Source organism: Silurus aristotelis (assembly GCF_946808225.1).
Source record: "Silurus aristotelis genome assembly, chromosome: 1".
Taxonomy (NCBI): domain Eukaryota; kingdom Metazoa; phylum Chordata; class Actinopteri; order Siluriformes; family Siluridae; genus Silurus; species Silurus aristotelis.
In genome coordinates this window covers 42,772,128-42,789,371 of record NC_139574.1, presented here as the reverse complement: position 1 = coordinate 42,789,371, position 17,244 = coordinate 42,772,128, and the positions used below count along the sequence as shown (strand labels likewise).

General features: G+C 46.2%; 2 protein-coding genes across 2 annotated transcripts; one reads left to right on the top strand and one right to left on the bottom strand.

The window, feature by feature from the left end:
• Positions 1-275: 275 nt before the first annotated feature.
• On the top strand, positions 276-11,267 carry cyth2 (cytohesin 2). The gene is made up of 12 exons (XM_083543159.1): positions 276-1,823; positions 3,212-3,362; positions 3,438-3,504; positions 3,588-3,706; positions 5,186-5,266; positions 5,421-5,533; positions 5,610-5,758; positions 6,188-6,299; positions 6,784-6,860; positions 6,964-7,035; positions 7,145-7,299; positions 9,120-11,267. Exons 1-12 carry the CDS (start codon positions 1,757-1,759, stop codon positions 9,205-9,207), a joined length of 1,251 nt encoding a protein of 416 aa, XP_083399285.1. The 5' UTR covers positions 276-1,756; the 3' UTR covers positions 9,208-11,267.
• Positions 11,268-13,815: 2,548 nt separating this feature from the next.
• On the bottom strand, positions 13,816-16,943 carry LOC310727613 (neuronal pentraxin-2). The gene is made up of 5 exons (XM_083544258.1): positions 15,715-16,943; positions 14,887-15,166; positions 14,564-14,811; positions 14,278-14,457; positions 13,816-14,197 (listed from the first exon to the last, which is right to left on the bottom strand). The coding sequence occupies exons 1-5, from the start codon at positions 16,306-16,308 to the stop codon at positions 13,988-13,990; spliced, it is 1,512 nt and encodes a 503-aa protein (XP_083400384.1). The 5' UTR covers positions 16,309-16,943; the 3' UTR covers positions 13,816-13,987.
• Between the last annotated feature and the right edge of the window lie 301 nt (positions 16,944-17,244).

Sequence of the window (17,244 nt, the reverse complement as noted above, 5' to 3'; positions counted from 1 at the left end):
GGTGCCCACAAACTTTTGTCTGTAACCATGTTAATACACAAATCAGTTACAGTGCATTATGGGTAGCGTGTGAAATCTAGTAAAGTAAAGCGGTACCCTTCGAATATCAAGCGAACACGAGTTCGAGCTTTCAGAACCATACGAACGCTATGGCGGCCTGGCAAGCGCCAAATCTTGAATCGTTCTATTTTTGCTCCTGTGTCAAGTCAGGAATGCTGCTGCTTTCCGGTCCAGCGCCAAACAAAAGCCGTTGAAGAAAAGGTGGATTATTTTTTTTTTGTCGTCTATTGGAATGCAGGGTAATCACAGGCCCAAATAGGGGAAGTGACATTGGGCTGTGATTTAGCAGACTTCCTGGAGAAAGAGCTGGAGGGAAAAAAAAAAAAGTGACTGGTTATCAACGTCTTTAAAGGAGCTGTAAATACGGAAAGCCCACGTCTCGGACTCGCTTCCTGTCATCCGTCTGATCGGGAATAATTACCAAGTGGAGCACAATGACTGGAAATCACCGTATTTAATCGTTCAGGGAATTTCATTTATTCATTTATTTTTATGTAAATGTAATATATTGTGTATATACATTTGTACTGCCCCCCTATAGGCCTACATAGGGAGTGTAATCGATAATCAGCCACTCGCACACAGCCATGTCTGTGTTATCTCGGCCCCTCTAGCCCTTTTCCTCCTCTCTATCAGCTCTGCCAAGGAGTTCATTCGGTCCGCGGTGTGTCAGAGTCCAAAAACAACACCTCCCCGGATCCAGAAATCAGATCGAGCGAGCGCTGTTGTAGCAACATAACCGACAACATGGAGTCAACAGGACTATTTGTTATTCTTTTTAGAGCCATGTGTAATGACGTGGACACGAGGCCACTTCCTGACACTCGTTCTCCAGCAACTCTGAGTATTTCCTCTTGAAGTGAAAAGACCCACAAAAATCCCCATTTCCTCTCTTTCCTGTTCATCGAAATACGTTTAAACGCACCGAAATGGGTTATTTGGCTAATAATGTTGGTCAAACAGCGCACGGGTTCCGCTTCAGGCCCGATTACGTTGTAGACATGACACAGGTCTTTGACATGAACCCCGAGGCGGGAACCGCACCACCAGCTTCTGCTTAAGAAAAACCTTGGGACCTCCATCTTCTACTTCCATCTCTAACTCCACAGACTAGCTCCGTCCTTTCCCTCCACCCTCTCCTCCGTCTTCTGCAGCTATCCACTCCTTCCACCTCTTCATCCTCTCTCGCTCTCTCTCTCTCTTTTTTTCTGTGAGCTGGAACCACACCAACAGCTTGTGTTGAGAAAAACCATGGGATTTGATCAGACCTCAAAACCAACAATACACTCCCAATGTTCATTGATTGGATTTCTGAAACTTGTGTTGGGTTTAATCTGAAAATATAACCAACAAAAGGGTTTTAAATGTTTAACTCTAAACAGTTTGATCAAAGGCCTGAGCTAGCATTGAAAAAAATAGTATTTTATATTCATCCACAGCTAAAGAAAGGAATTGGATCTAAAATGGTGTCACCAAAGCTTCTGACCTTACCAAGATGGCAGACTGCGATATTTGTTTGAAAGGAAAACGTATATCGCAGTCGGCCATCTTGGTAAGGGCACGAAGGCTTTACATATGGACGCGAACCTCTGACGCAACTTCCGGTCTCCGGCTCCTCCTTTGTCTCGAATCCACCCTATTCATTTTAAACTGGGGGGTTTATTTGATATAAAAACACGTCGTTTTCGGCCCTTGAATGACAGTCGGCTCTGATACCTATATGCCTAAGAGCAAAGCGCCCAAAATGGACGACCTGGACTACAGTAAGTTTACTCGAAACCATTGCGTTGTCATGCGTAGCCGAGCGAGCTAACACGTTAGCATGCCCTGTTTGGTATTCCCACCGCAGTTCCGGAAACTCGTGCTGTGATTGGTTGGGAGTTCGCCTTCTCGACTCGTTCCCACCAACGAAATCGCTGGACTCTCGCCTCCCCAGTCAATCGTGTCAAAGGAGGCGGGGTTTTCTGAATACGGATGGGAAATGCACTTAGCCTAAACGATGCGGCGTTCTTTATATTTGTAATTAATAAATACGACTTTTTTTATGCTAGACGTTAAAATAAGGTCGTCTTCCACGTCATTCTCCTTTTGAACGCGTATATACGCGTGCTAGGCAAATGTCAGACATTCAGCGCGTTTATGATGTCATAACAATGCGCATAGAGTGGATTTAGAATTGTATTTGAGAGGAAATATCGGTCGTAGAGCTTATATGTATATAAATAAATAAATAAATAAATAAAGTGTGTGTGTGTGTTAAATCAGGGACATCTCTTTGCATTCGTAATCGAGGCAATATGATTTCAGGGTTATTTGTGTAATAAATGTGTATTAATCGTGTAATAAACAGGACTAGCCCTTTATACCAGGGGTAAATGAAGAGACCTGCGTTTTAGACACCCAAGTTGCCTGTTTTTGCGCGATTTCTCGTACAAAATGCATCCCAAAAACAAAGCCACGGCGCTGTTTTGCGTCCCTGAGCAATAGTGAGTCATTGCGATTGAACCGAATCACTTAAACGGGTGATTCGGTTCAATCGCAACGACTCACTTATTAAAGGGCGCTTTGCATGAATTTGATTTGCTTGTCAAAATGTCTTATTTTAATCGACTGATTAAATATAAGAATATGGATTTTGAAAATATATGGGGGGAAAAAAATCAATTTCAAATGATTAATCAGCGCACAGAATATGAAGAATATCCAACATTTTAGGAGGCAGCTGTCCGTGGTCCTTAAAGTACCAGCACAATAACATACGCAGCGAAATATTGTCTGATTATCTGCTTTAAACTACTCCGTTATATCAAAAAGCGCTGGCAGGCCGTGCATTTCCCCTCTAAGCCTTCAGTGGCGTCCTACCTGAACCGATCCGCCTCTTAATACCGTCACGCCACGGCTTTATAGACACTATTATAGAGAAACGCTGCTCTACGAATGCCATAAAGCAAGAAACCCAATGAACACAATTCAGCGAGTCTCCTTTCACTGGAGCCACAGCTGCACCACATCATCTCTAGCAGAAGCGTCGATATTCACCTCATAAAGTTATTTATTGGGAATAATTTGATCCAGTATTCATGGAAAATAGATTCAAAAGAAAGTCAGCGATTCTAACTATTACTAAAACGGACGCTAAATCTCCCATCAGTCCCGGCTGATCTCAGTCCCGAGGAGCGAGCGGAGCTGGAGGAGATCCGGCGGAGGAAAGGCGCCCTGCTGCTGGAGATCCAGAGGCTGCGAGAGGAGCTGCGAGAGGCCATGATGGAGGTGGAAGGCCTGGAGAACAGCACCGAGGGCAGGTGTGTGACGCTTCATGTGAGTGTGTGTGAGTGTGTGTGATAAACATATAACCTAATCAGCGTTCATGTCCGCAGCAAAACGCTCCAGAAGAGTCGACATGTCGCCATGGGGAGGAAAAAGTTCAACATGGACCCCAAAAAGGTGAGAAAGCAGACCGCGGAGGGGTGCCAATACTTTTGTGTGTGTATTGATGTGTGTAAGACGCTTGTTTGTCGTGCCCTCAGGGTATTGGGTTCCTGGTGGATAACGAGCTGCTGCGCCATACTCCAGAGGAAATCGCGCAGTTCCTCTATAAAGGCGAGGGGCTGAACAAGACCGCCATCGGAGACTACCTGGGAGAAAGGTAGATCTTCTCCTTCCATCTTCTTCATCCAACTTCTCTCTCCATCCACTTTCTCCCTCCACGTCCCTTTATTTTCGCCCACCATCCTCTCATTCATCTATCCACTCCATCCGTGCACTTCCACTGTCTTCCCCTTCCATCCACTCCTTCCATCATCTTCTTCCTTCTTCTTCCTTTATCCACTCCGTCCATCCACTTTCTCCATCTTCTCAATCTATCCACTTCCTCCATCCATCTCCTTCATCCCCTCCTTCCATCCACTCACTTCATCCACCTCCTCCATCTTCTCCATCGATCCACTTCCTTCATCCACCTCCTCCATCTTCTCCATCCATCCACTCACTTCATCCACCTCCTCCATCTTCTCCATCGATCCACTTCCTCCATCCACCTCCTCCATCTTTTCCATCCATCCACTCACTTCATCCACCTCCTCCATCTTCTCCTTCGATTCACTTCCTCCACCCAGCTCCTCCATCTTCTCCATTCATCCACTCTCTTATCCACCTCCTCCATCTTCTCCATCGATCCACTTCCTCCATCCACCTCCTCCATCTTCTCCATCCATCCACTCTCCTTATCCGCCTTCTCCATCTTCTCCATCCATCCACTCTCTTCATCCGCCTTCTCCATCTTCTCCATCCATCCACTCTCTTCATCCGCCTCCTCCATCTTCTCCATCCATCCACTCTCTTCATCCGCCTCCTCCATCTTCTCCATCCATCCACTCTCCTTATCCGCCTTCTCCATCTTCTCCATCCATCCACTCTCTTCATCCGCCTTCTCCATCTTCTCCATCCATCCACTCTCTTCATCCGCCTCCTCCATCTTCTCCATCCATCCACTCTCTTCATCCGCCTTCTCCATCTTCTCCATCCATCCACTCTCTTCATCCGCCTCCTCCATCTTCTCCATCCATCCACTCTCTTCATCCGCCTCCTCCATCTTCTCCATCCATCCACTCTCTTCATCCGCCTTCTCCATCTTCTCCATCCATCCACTCTCTTCATCCGCCTCCTCCATCTTCTCCATCCATCCACTCTCTTCATCCGCCTCCTCCATCTTCTCCATCCATCCACTCTCTTCATCCGCCTCCTCCATCTTCTCCATCCATCCACTCTCTTCATCCGCCTTCTCCATCTTCTCCATCCATCCACTCTCTTCATCCGCCTCCTCCATCTTCTCCATCCATCCACTCTCTTCATCAGCCTTCTCCATCTTCTCCATCCATCCACTCCTTCCATCTTCCTGAATTATCCACTCTCTCTATCCATTTTTTCTATCCACTCACCCCATCCTCTCCCCCCTTCTTGTCCCACCATCCATTCCTCCATCCTCTTCTTTCATCCTCTCTGTCCATCTTCTTGTGTTCTACACACACTACTGTACTGTGAACATAAAACCCAACGTAAGTCAAACCTCCACCTTCTCTCTCTCTCTCTCTCTCTCTCTCTCTCTCTCTCTCTCACACACACACAGAGACGAGTTTAACCTTCGCGTTCTGCAGGCGTTTGTTGACCTTCATGAGTTTACGGATCTGAACCTGGTCCAGGCTCTCCGGTACGTCACACCTGTGTGTTTGTTTTGGCCTGTGGGGCTGATGATGATGATGATGATGATGATTGGGGTGGGGGGGTGAAGCAACTCTAATAAACGAGAAAAAGTAGACAGGAAGTCATGTGTTGACGTGACGCGTCTGGTGTGTGCGAATCAGGCAGTTCCTGTGGAGCTTCCGTTTGCCCGGAGAAGCTCAGAAGATTGACCGAATGATGGAAGCGTTTGCGCAGAGATACTGCCACTGCAACCCCGGAGTGTTTCAGAGCACGGGTAACACACACTCTCTCTCTCTCTCTCTCACACACACACACACACACACCCACACCAAGTCTTCTCTTCTCCCCAGACACCTGCTACGTTCTATCGTTCGCGATCATCATGCTGAACACCAGCCTCCACAACCCCAACGTCCGAGACAAACCCACTGTGGAGCGCTTCATCAGCATGAACCGCGGCATTAACGAGGGCGGAGATCTGCCCGAGGAGCTGCTCCGGGTGTGTGTGTGTGTGTGTGTGTGTGTGTGTGTGTGTGTGAGAGTGTGTGTGTTTGTTACACAATAGTACATTTGATGATGAATCTCTCTCTCTCTCTCTCTCTCTCCCTCTCCCTCTCTCAATCCTCTTCTGTCGCTTGCTTGCTCATTCTCTTTCCTTTTTTTCCCTCTGTTTTTCATTCTTTCTCCCTCTCTCTTTCTGTTTCTCTCCTCACTCTATACCCTCCTTCCATTTTTCTAACCCTCTCTCTCTCGCTCACTCCCTTTCTCCCACTCTTTCTTTCCTCTTTTTTCCTTCTTTCATTCTCTCCCTCCCTCTGTCCCTCTTTCTCTTTTTCTATGTCTTTCTTTTTCTGTACCTTACTCTCTCTTTCTCCCTCTGTTTATTTCCCTCCACTCCTCTACCCCTCCCACACACACACTCTCTCAGAATCTGTATGACAGCATTAAGAATGAGCCGTTCAAAATCCCAGAGGATGATGGGAATGATTTGACTCACACGTTCTTCAACCCAGACCGAGAGGGCTGGCTGCTAAAACTGGGTAAACGTGTGTGTGTGTGTGTGTGTGTGTGTGTGTGTGTGTGCGCGCCCTTTGCCCCCGAGCCGGAGATCTTTGCGACTCTCTCGTGAATCTTTTAAACCTGCATGATGATGAGTTTATGCAATCGGGCTTCATCAATGCCGGCATGCTGTGTGTGTGTGTGTGTGTGTGTGTGTGTGTGTGTGTGTGTGTGTGTGACCTGCATTTCAGTTCTCTGCATGGCAGGGCGTGTGATCTGTCACTAATCCTGTCTCCCTCTCTTCCTCCCTCCCTCCCTCCCTCTCTCCTGCGTTCCTCTCACTCTCTGGTCTCTTCTGCTTGGCCTGCGGTTTCTTCTCTGCAGGAGGTAGGTGCTCCATTCCGGCTCTGTCCCAAATCCAGTTGCGGTTTTGTCTCTTTTTCACCTTTTATTAGTTTAAGGTGACGGACAGAGAAAGTTCTAGGCGAGGCAAAAGAATTAAAGACGGGATTCTTTCTCTCGCAGGGGGACGAGTGAAAACCTGGAAGAGGAGGTGGTTCATTCTGACCGATAACTGCCTCTATTACTTTGAGTACACTACAGTAAGTGCGCACTCCGCAGGCACACTGGTTCATTACACCCTGTTGCAGCTATTATAAACGTGCGCGCGTGCGCGTGTGTGTGTGTGTGTGTGTGTGTGTGTAGGACAAGGAACCGAGAGGCATCATCCCCTTAGAGAACCTGAGCATTCGGGAAGTGGAGGATCCACGCAAACCCGTGAGTCTTCCAGCCAGTCAGATTTCTTTAAACCCAATGGACTCGCAACAACGCTGGACGACCAATCAGAAGCAGTACTTTTTGGTGTGTGTGTGTGTGTGTGTTGTAGAACTGCTTCGAGCTCTACATCCCCAACAACCGAGGGCAACTCATTAAGGCGTGTAAAACGGAAGCCGACGGGCGAGTGGTGGAGGGCAATCACATGGTCTACCGAATCTCCGCCCCCACGCCGGAGGAGAAGGACGAATGGATCCACAGCATCAAGTACTTCAAAACTTTTAACCATAAAAACCACCAGTAGAACCCTGTGGGGGTGTGCCCCAAACCATAGAACCTACTGGTTATGTAGGCCACACAAACATCACTTTCACGCCAGTAGATCCCTGTGGGCGTGTCCCAAACCATAGACCCTACTCGTTATGTAGGCCACACAAACATCACTAAGACGCCAGTAGATCCCTGTGGGCGTGTCCCAAACCATAGACCCTACTCGTTATGTAGACCACACAAACATCACTAAGACGCCAGTAGATCCCTGTGGGCGTGTCCCAAACCATAGACCCTACTCGTTATGTAGACCACACAAACATCACTAAGACGCCAGTAGATCCCTGTGGGCGTGTCCCGAATCGCACACTCTACTCCCTATTTAGGCAACACAAACTCTCACGCTATCACTATCAAGCAAATAAATCCCTATGGTCATGTCCCAAACCGCAGACCTTACTCTCTATGTAGGCAACACAAACATTATCACACCATCGCTATGATGCAAGTAGGTCCCTGTGGGCATGTCCCAAACCACACACTCTACTTCTTATGTAGGTCACACAAACATTATCACTAACACACCGGCAGATCCCTTGTGGGCGTGTCCCAAACCACACACCCTACTTACTATGCCAGCCACACAAACACCATCACTAACACACCACTGTTAGTCTCCAGTGGACGTGTCTCAAATCGCACGCCCTACTCACTATATAGGCCATCAAAAAAAAAAAAAAAACATTAATGCAAGTAGATCCCTCTGGGCGTGTCCCAACCCACACACCCTACTCACTATGTAGGCCACACAAATACCACCGATGCCAGTCGATCCCTTTGGGTGTGTCCCATCCACAGATCCACTCTCACAACATGGGCCACAACAACACCGTAGCCACCTGGCGCTAATCTGACAGGATTCCCGGGTGTATTTTTAACGCATATTTATTGGTGTTAATAAACTACACTGCTAACAATAGCCACATAGCTAACATACGCTATAAACTCCCTCTGTTTTAGAGGAGATTTGACTACTTTTTTTAATACTTACGGTCAGCTAGCTAAACGAGGTGAATAATAGCTATGGCTAATCTGACAGGAATTCTGAGTGGATTAATTTTCTGGATGGATCGTATTGATAAATATTTACACATAATCTACCTAGTTAACCCTAGCTACCTCGCTAAATGAATGTAATCTGACAGGAATTGCTAGAAACCTATTAAATCATCTGCGTGAATAATCATAGTTTATTCAGTGTGACAGGATTTCTGAGTGGATTCATATTCCTAAATATTTACACACAATCTACACTAGTACCTCCTTGTCAGCTCGCTAAATAAATGTAATCTGACAGGAATTGTTAATACCTAGCTAGCTAGGTAACATTTATGTAACCTGACAGGATTTCTGTCCTCTCAAGAATCGTGTGGTTAGTTGTAGCTAGCTCGCTAAGCTGACAGGATTGTGACCAATGTTTATTCGAATAAGCTTGTGTATAGGGATTCTGATTGTAGACAGTAGATATAAATCATCGCTGCTAGTTCGCTAGCGTCCTCTCAGCTTGCACCATATTGTCCATGTGGTTAATCGCAGTCAGAAAAAACTGCTTCGCTTGTTAGCATGGCTAACGCTGTTTAAACTACCTGGCTAGCTTTTAAGGACAAAGTTTTCCGAATAAGCGAACTAGCATCAAACCCGGGAAGGATTCCTGAGAGGATTTTTTTTTTATTTATTTATTTTTTTTTACGATCGAGAGCACCAATGGCATGAACGTCCCTAACAGATGTCTCTTTTCTTCTGTTTTTGCGTCTCAGGTCCGCGGTCAGCGTGGACCCTTTCTACGAGATGCTGGCCGCAAGGAAGAAGCGCATCTCCTTGAAGAAGAAAGAAGAGCAGGCTTAAGGGAACACGCTCCGTCTCCTCCTCCTTTTTCATCCCATCCCTTTTATCCTTCGTTCATTCCCCCTCCATCTCCTAGACCTCGATATTTATGAAGACTGTCGATTGGAGGAAAACAAACAAAAAAAAACGTACCCCGAAAACAGGAAGTGTTAGTCTGTAACGCGCGTGCGCACTACTGACCGGGCCGACGTATGCCCCGAGATTATCTTCATCATCTTCATCGCCCGACTCACAACTACTGATTCAAATGTCCTTACACTTGCACACTACGTTCAGTACACACTAATAGTGCGCACTACTGCTGGTCTTCCTTTCTCCATAATCAGATACTGTGAATCACCACTGCGCTCACACACACACACCATCATCTTTTTTTTTTTCCCCCACACATGAAGGACTAGACTCACTTGATGACTTCCTGGCTCCTTGGTTGTTCTCCAAACCCCTATGTGCTAACTAGTGGTCCATATGTCTGTTACTATATTGAGTCCCCTATGTAGTGCACTATATTCCCAACTCGATATCAAATATCACCAATTCTATTTTCTAGAGCTATTTGGGGAGCCATGTCTAGGGCATTGTCTCAATCGAGACTTTTCAGACTTCCTGGCTCCTCGGCTGTTCTCCAAATCGCAATATAGCCGGGAATATATCGAGTCCCCCTATGTAGTGCGCTACATTCCCAACTCGGTATCGAATAGATCAAATTGCCAGGGCCATTTCGGGGTCGTCTTTCCACTACACGGGACCGATTCCTAGTTCCACACCTTCGCGTCATTAGCGGGTTGCTTTCGCCCCTGAGTTGTGCCTCCGAAAGAAGGCCTCGGTTTCATTTCCACCACAAGCCGAAAGAGCGAGGTCCCCGCGGGGATCCAGGGGAATGCCGGCGACCTCTCTGTGTTCAACAACAGGAAATCGGGTCTGCTGGGGCGGGGCGGTGTTCACACAGCTCTGTGAATAGGGCCTCCTCGTTCCCGTCTGCGGGAAAATAACGGTCTAAAAGTAGCGCCTGGGTTACGCCCTGGAATCGCCAGGAAAACAAAGGCAGGCTCAAAAGACCTTGTCCTTCCCGAACGCCCTTTCGAGTTATTCCTCCGTTTAATTTTATCGCATGGAAATAGTGGGAGCTCAGCGGTTAAGGCGCTGGGTTACTGATCAGAAGGGTGGCGGGTCAAGCCTCGGTATCGCTAAGCTGCCGCTTTTGGGCCCTTGAGCAAGGCCCTCCGGGGTGCTGTAGGGAGTTGCATCCGGCGGGGGCGGCCCTACCAGCGAAACGCCAATCGATACCAGCGACAGGACCCCGAAAGACAAACGAACACCGAGCCACGAACAAAGATCGCGGGACCCCAAGCATAACGTAGCAGCGACAATTTAAAAAACGACGCAAAATAGTAACCGTACAATTTCAACAGACAGGAAACGGAAGTACACACACTCACCTCCCGGGGGCTTGAAGAAGTTTTATGGCAGCTTTAACGTGTTAAACATATTTCATTTGTATCTGTTTATTGTTTTTGTATATACGTACGCGCGTACCGTTTCCTGGACGCGTGTTAATTTATTGTTTCGTTTTTTCGCACTTTTATTTTTGTTTGTTTTGGAATAATATTATTATTGTAATGAACCTGAGCGGATTCCATCCTCACGTTATTAGCGCTCCACGTTTGTTTAAATATGGATCGCTAATATTGCTGTTCTGTAATTCGCCTCAAGTTCGAAGCTACTGACTGAATAGAATGAAGCATAGCAGCGTAGCAACAGTCGCCACGCGAACGTTTTTTTTTTTCTTCTTTCCAGTGAGCGAGCGATTAGCGCAATTCTTCTTATTTAAAACGTTTCAGTCTAGCGTAGCCGTTGTCGAACATTGTTAGAACTGTATAGAAACGGTGTTTCTGTATTCCAAGTGCCCTACACGGAGTGTTACATTGTGGTTTCTGTGCACTACATGGTATTCGGGACGAGGCCGCACCGGTTTCGGATCGAACGGTGTAATACAACAGGAAACCAGTTTCTCGGTGTAGCAGAGAAACAACACGGTGACAATAAAAGACCGAAATGACATCATAAATCCCGCCTCTGTCTTTCCTTCCCGTTTTGGTCATTTCTGTTCCTTCCTTTCTTTTTCTTGCTTTCTTTTCCAGTCCTTCCTTTCCTTGTTTCTTCTCTCTCTCTCTCTCTCTTTCAGCCCCCCATCTTTTTAAAAATATTTTTTCCTCTATCCTTTTCTTTTTTCACTCTGTCATGCCGCTCTGGCGCCCCCTGCTGCTTTTTTTTTATAACAAAAACATAAACTCACGAATAACATATATATATATATATATATATATATATATTTTTTTTTTTACGTTTTATTAAAACCGTGCAATTCATAATTATAGACAAAAATAAAATAATAAAAAAGCGACTCAGGGTTACTTCCTCACTACCTAGTGCACTTCACTGTTATAATACAGCGTGTAGGGATCACTACCTAGTGCACTTCCCCCGATATAATACAGCGTGTAGGGATCACTACCTAGTGCACTTCACCGATATAATACAGCATGTAGGGATCACTACCTAGTGCACTTCCCCCGATATAATACAGCGTGTAGGGATCACTACCTAGTGCACTTCACTGTTATAATACAGCGTGTAGGGATCACTACCTAGTGCACTTCACCGATATAATACAGCGTGTAGGGATCACTACCTAGTGCACTTCCCCCGATATAATACAGCGTGTAGGGATCACTACCTAGTGCACTACGCCGATATAATACAGCGTGTAGGGATCACTACCTAGTGCACTTCCCCCGATATAATACAGCGTGTAGGGATCACTACCTAGTGCACTACGCCGATATAATACAGCGTGTAGGGATCACTACCTAGTGCACTTCACCCGATATAATACAGCGTGTAGGGATCACTACCTAGTGCACTTCCCCCGATATAATACAGCGTGTAGGGATCACTACCTAGTGCACTTCCCCCGATATAATACAGCGTGTAGGGATCACTACCTAGTGCACTTCCCCCGATATAATACAGCGTGTAGGGATCACTACCTAGTGCACTTCCCCCGATATAATACAGCGTGTAGGGATCACTACCTAGTGCACTTCACCGATATAATACAGCGTGTAGGGATCACTACCTAGTGCACTTCCCCCGATATAATACAGCGTGTAGGGATCACTACCTAGTGCACTTCACCCGATATAATACAGCGTGTAGGGATCACTTCCTAGTGCAATTCCCCCGATATAATACAGCGTGTAGGGATCACTACCTAGTGCACTTCACCGATATAATACAGCATGTAGGGATCACTACCTAGTGCACTTCACTGATATAATACAGCGTGTAGGGATCACTACCTAGTGCACTACACTGTTATAATACAGCGTGTAGGGATCACTACCTAGTGCACTACACTGTTATAATACAGCGTGTAGGGATCACTACCTAGTGCACTTCCCCCGATATAATACAGCGTGTAGGGATCACTACCTAGTGCACTACGCCGATATAATACAGCGTGTAGGGATCACTACCTAGTGCACTACACTGTTATAATACAGCGTGTAGGGATCACTACCTAGTGCACTTCACCCGATATAATACAGCGTGTAGGGATCACTACCTAGTGCACTACACGTGTATAGAAAAAACACGTTCACATGGAAACGTCTCTCTATTTAAATCTACTCCATGTGGCCAAAAGTTTGTGGACCCTCAATTCAACTCAAGAATTATTTCTTACTTTCTATCCCCCCCCCTTTTTTTCCCCCTTCAATCCTTTTCTCTTTCTTTCTTTCTTTTTTTCTCTCTTTCTTTAAAACAATATTTTTTCCCTTTATCCTTTGCTCCGTCACTCTGCTACGCCGCTCTGGCGCCCCCTGCTGCTCACTTTATAATATCACACCTATCAGAAAATGCCGGATACTTGTCCTGTTTTCTATCATTCTTTCTTTCTTTTTTCCTTTCTTTCTCTTTTTCTATTTCCCCACTTGAATCCTTTTATTTTCCTTTCTCTTTTCTTTCTGTAGGGCTTCCTTTCTTTCTTTCTTTCTTTCTTTCTTTCTTTCTTTCTTTCTTTCTTTCTTTCTTTCTTATGTATTTCTTCTTTTCATTTCATTCTTTATTCTTATCTCTTGTACTTTCTTTCTTTCTACCAACCCCCTTTTTTAATATATTTTTTCTCCATCCTTTTTTCTTTCACTGTCATGCCGCTCTGGCGCCCCCTGCGGCTTACTTTATAACAATACACAACGATCAGAACTACATACAGAATAATTTCTTTCTTTCTTTCTTTCTTTCTTTCTTTCTTTCTTTCTTTCTTTCTTTCTTTCTTTCTTTCTTTCTTTCTTTCTTTCTGTGTGGTCACAGTTTGGGAATGAAGCACATATGGGTGGAAAGGTGAATAGTGTCCCAGTACTTTTGGCCACATAGTGCATAATCTCTTTATCCCTGAGGGCACTAAAAAGGAAGTAGAAGATGCAATAGGGGTAAAAATAAAGGAACATTAAACTAGTTCAGTAACAGTCGACTCATGCTAACTCTTTAGCGTCTTTGGTATCGCTGTATTTTTTTCAGTTCACCTTCAGCTACTGTTTCAGCTACTTCTGTTCAAATACATTTCTTTCTTTCTTATACAGATTACACAAACAGGTTCTACAGAGTAGTGTAAAGGGAGTGAGTTGAGCGATTTGGGACACAGCCCTGACCTATGTGACTGGGCGGAATCACTGTTCCCACCCTGACACTGACTCTCGGTTCTCGAAGCATGAGGTCCTCAGTGGCAGGGGTCAAACGGGTATTTGGTGATGCCCCCGTGCAGCTCCACCACAGATTCCGCCCAGCTTATGATGTCTCCGGTCATGTGACCGTGGCAGGACGCAAGGTTGTAGATGTCATGGTGTGTTAGAGTGTGAGACCAAAGCTGCAGGTCCGAGATCTCGCCAACAAACGCCTGGGTGGCGTCGAAGCGTCCGCCGAGGGAGTCCTAACATCCACAAACACACATATGGTTGGGGGTTATTCATTAAACTGTGTGTTGAAATGTGTGTGTGGTGCGCAAGTTACCTGCTCCTGCCCCAAAATAAATACTCCTCCAGGTTTTATGGGTTGCCAGGCATTCAGATTTTCCCCCGAACCTCGCTTTGCTCCATCCTGATAAACTTCCCAAATGCCATCCCGTGCCAACCACGTGACACACACGTGGTGCCATTTCCCATCATGCAGCGAGAGGGGTAATATCACTGCCTAAACACACACACATATCAGTTAAGGGCAACCTCAAAGTAAATGAATGTTTCTGTAAACCAACCAGAGTTCAGCATTTTTTTTACATGACCCCCGTCTGTCTTACTGTGTCTTTGATGAGTAGCTCCATCGGCTTGTCCCCCCATTCAATCAGCACCAGTTCATTGGCTTGCCCGGGGACGGAGTAGGAAAAGGGCGTGCCGATACCAGAGGCTCCGCCCTTCAGCCACATGCACAGCGTCATGGCATACATCTCACGGTTGACCGTTCGCTTGACCCGGCTGTACATGTAGTTCGTGCGCATGGGGAAGCCAATCTGGAAGCTCCTGGAAGATTTGCTTCTCGTCCTCGAACCTAAATAGAGAATAAAACAGCTAGCACCTCATACGTTCTGGACGTGTATGTGTCGAGGCATAATCGAGGACACACCGTGGGTGAGCTTCTTAAGCACTTTGTCCAGCTCGTCAAGCGTCGTACTTCGATCCTGCGAGTGGTGTGCTGCCGGGGGGCTCCCTTCAGCATGGCGATTGTCGTTACCGTCACGTTGCCCGTCGTGGTGGTCAATGTCGTCGTCCTCGTTGTCACCGTGGGGATGGTTGGCATCGTCGATGGACTCCGTGTGATGCAGCAGCCGCTGCTCGAGAGCGGCGATCTTCCTCCGCAGAAGCTCCTTCAGAGAGACGGAGTACGCCGTGGACGTGTTCTGCATCTGACAACACACGTGGCTCGACATCAAGTTCATTTAGACTATTTTACAAACGTTTTGGACAAACATTGTACATCAATACTGAAGACGTCCAAACATATGAAATTAGGTAGTCAAATTGTACAAATAGAACAACCCAGAATATTGTTTATATTTCAAATTATAAACAGCAGCCACCCTTTTTGATCATGAAGGCCTGACTCGCACAGTCTCCTCTAAACAGTGGATGCTGAAATATCGACCTCCAAAAATTGTTTATGTAACGCTGTGGTTTCTGAGGCAGGTAATTCTAATAAACTTTCTCCTGCAGCAGAGGTAGCTCTTGGTCTTTCTTTCCTGGGACCATCCTCATGACAGCCTGTTTCATCTTGACAAGCCCCAACTGTGACCTGAAACCCATTCCAGATGACTACCTCATAAATCTGATAAAAGAACGTTGCGAGTTTGCCAAGCTGGCATCAAAGCTCAATGGAGCTCCTTTGGACAATTGAAAATTTCAAACATATTCTGGGGTTTGTTTAACACATTTATATATTACATACATCTCTCACCTGCAGGTTTTCCAGTCTCTCCTTTAATGTTTCCAGCATGTGGCTCATCTGCTCCGGGGAGCTTGAGTGGGACAAGCTTATTGTCTCGCCAGTATCGCCCGTGTGCTCTCTGTTGGTGTGGTAACGCCTGTACTGGGTGTGTCCATGCTCGGGTCCGCCCAGGCCATGTCCGAGGCCCTGGCAAAGTGCCAGCTTGGAAGTGAGCTCGCGGATCGTCTCCCTCTGGTCCAGAATGGTCTCCTTCTGCTGCACTAGGCTCTCACGCAGGTGCAAGATGGTGGGCGTGGCATCATCTGATTCGCCAAACAATGAGTCGCTGTGATAACCAGTGTACCGTCCACTGTGGTGCCTGCTGTGATGCTCGCCCTGATGCTCTCCGTAATGACGGTCACCACGGTGCCCGGTGCTGGCCGATGAAGGACAGGGAGCGTCGGGTGGAATTGGGGTGCAAATGAAGCGTGGGTGATCGCCCAGCTCATACTCTGCGCCCCAGACTTCTCCACAGGTAAGGAGTACACACACCAGGACAGCGCAAGCCCATCCGTCCATCCTTGTCCTCCTCGCGGAGGGTGTGTGAAAGGAGTCGTGTCTCATTTGTGCTGAAGTGTGTGTTCTGGGATGTGTTATATCGGGGTTGGTTCTTTACCATACACTAATTCAGTAAAGTAGCTTGGTCAGAATACACTCCTCTTTAGAGTGTGTGTGTGCAGGGGAGATTAATATGGCTATAAGGATTTCTTTCTTCTGCCAAATGGCCTTGAGTGTGAAGTGTTGGAACTGCCTGTGTGTGTGTGTGTGTGTGTGTGTGTGTGTGTGTGTGTGTGTGTGTGTGTGTGTGTGTGTGTGTTGTTAATCCTTCAGTTGACACTAATACCCTCCTGCAAAGACAAACGAGGCCTCGTAAAGCGGTTTTCAACACACACAATCACACATCTAAACAACTTGCACACCTTTTAAATGCGAGCGTGGTAAATATTTAACACCACAGTGCAGTGCACCAACACACACATACCACACACACACTCAGTTATCCATTTCGATTGCTTGTCCACAATTGCTTCACCAGATAGTAATGGAATAACAGGAGACACACCGTATGAGACGGCTGAAAGGGAGACGATTTTTAAGGCCATATTAAACAATCTCTGATGTGTGTGAGTCAAAAACTCGGATTTTCCAAGCGTTTTACTCACACGGGGGCGCTGTACTGTCATATCAAATGCTGCCTCACAACCAGTCGCAGCTGTGCAGGTCCGGTCTAGCGCCGATCTTTTAGCAGCACCGAGCGACTGCGCCACCTTTTGGCCATGTCTACACATATCGTTTGAAAATATATATAAAAATTTTTGTTTTGTTTTAGAAAACCAAATAGGACAATAATATGTAATCATAATAATATCGAATCAAATCAAATCAAATCGAAAAAACATTTGTGATCATCAACATTTGAACAGTTGACATTAAAAATAATAATAAAAAAAAGATATCATATATATTGACAGAGAGAAAGAGAGAGAGAGAGAGAGAGAG

Bases quoted from the DNA above. Each gene is read 5' to 3' on its own strand.
- LOC310727613 (XM_083544258.1), bottom strand. From the start codon at position 16,308: ATGAGACACGACTCCTTTCACACACCCTCCGCGAGGAGGACAAGGATG. The intron at 15,167-15,714 runs GTGAGAGATGTA...GTGTGTTGTCAG, and splicing joins AGAGACTGGAAAACCTGCAG to ATGCAGAACACGTCCACGGC. The intron at 14,458-14,563 runs GTAAGACAGACG...GTGTGTGTTTAG, and splicing joins AGCTACTCATCAAAGACACA to GCAGTGATATTACCCCTCTC.
- cyth2 (XM_083543159.1), top strand. From the start codon at position 1,757: ATGACAGTCGGCTCTGATACCTATATGCCTAAGAGCAAAGCGCCCAAA. The intron at 3,505-3,587 runs GTGAGAAAGCAG...TCGTGCCCTCAG, and splicing joins TCAACATGGACCCCAAAAAG to GGTATTGGGTTCCTGGTGGA. The intron at 7,300-9,119 runs GTACTTCAAAAC...TTTGCGTCTCAG, and splicing joins GAATGGATCCACAGCATCAA to GTCCGCGGTCAGCGTGGACC.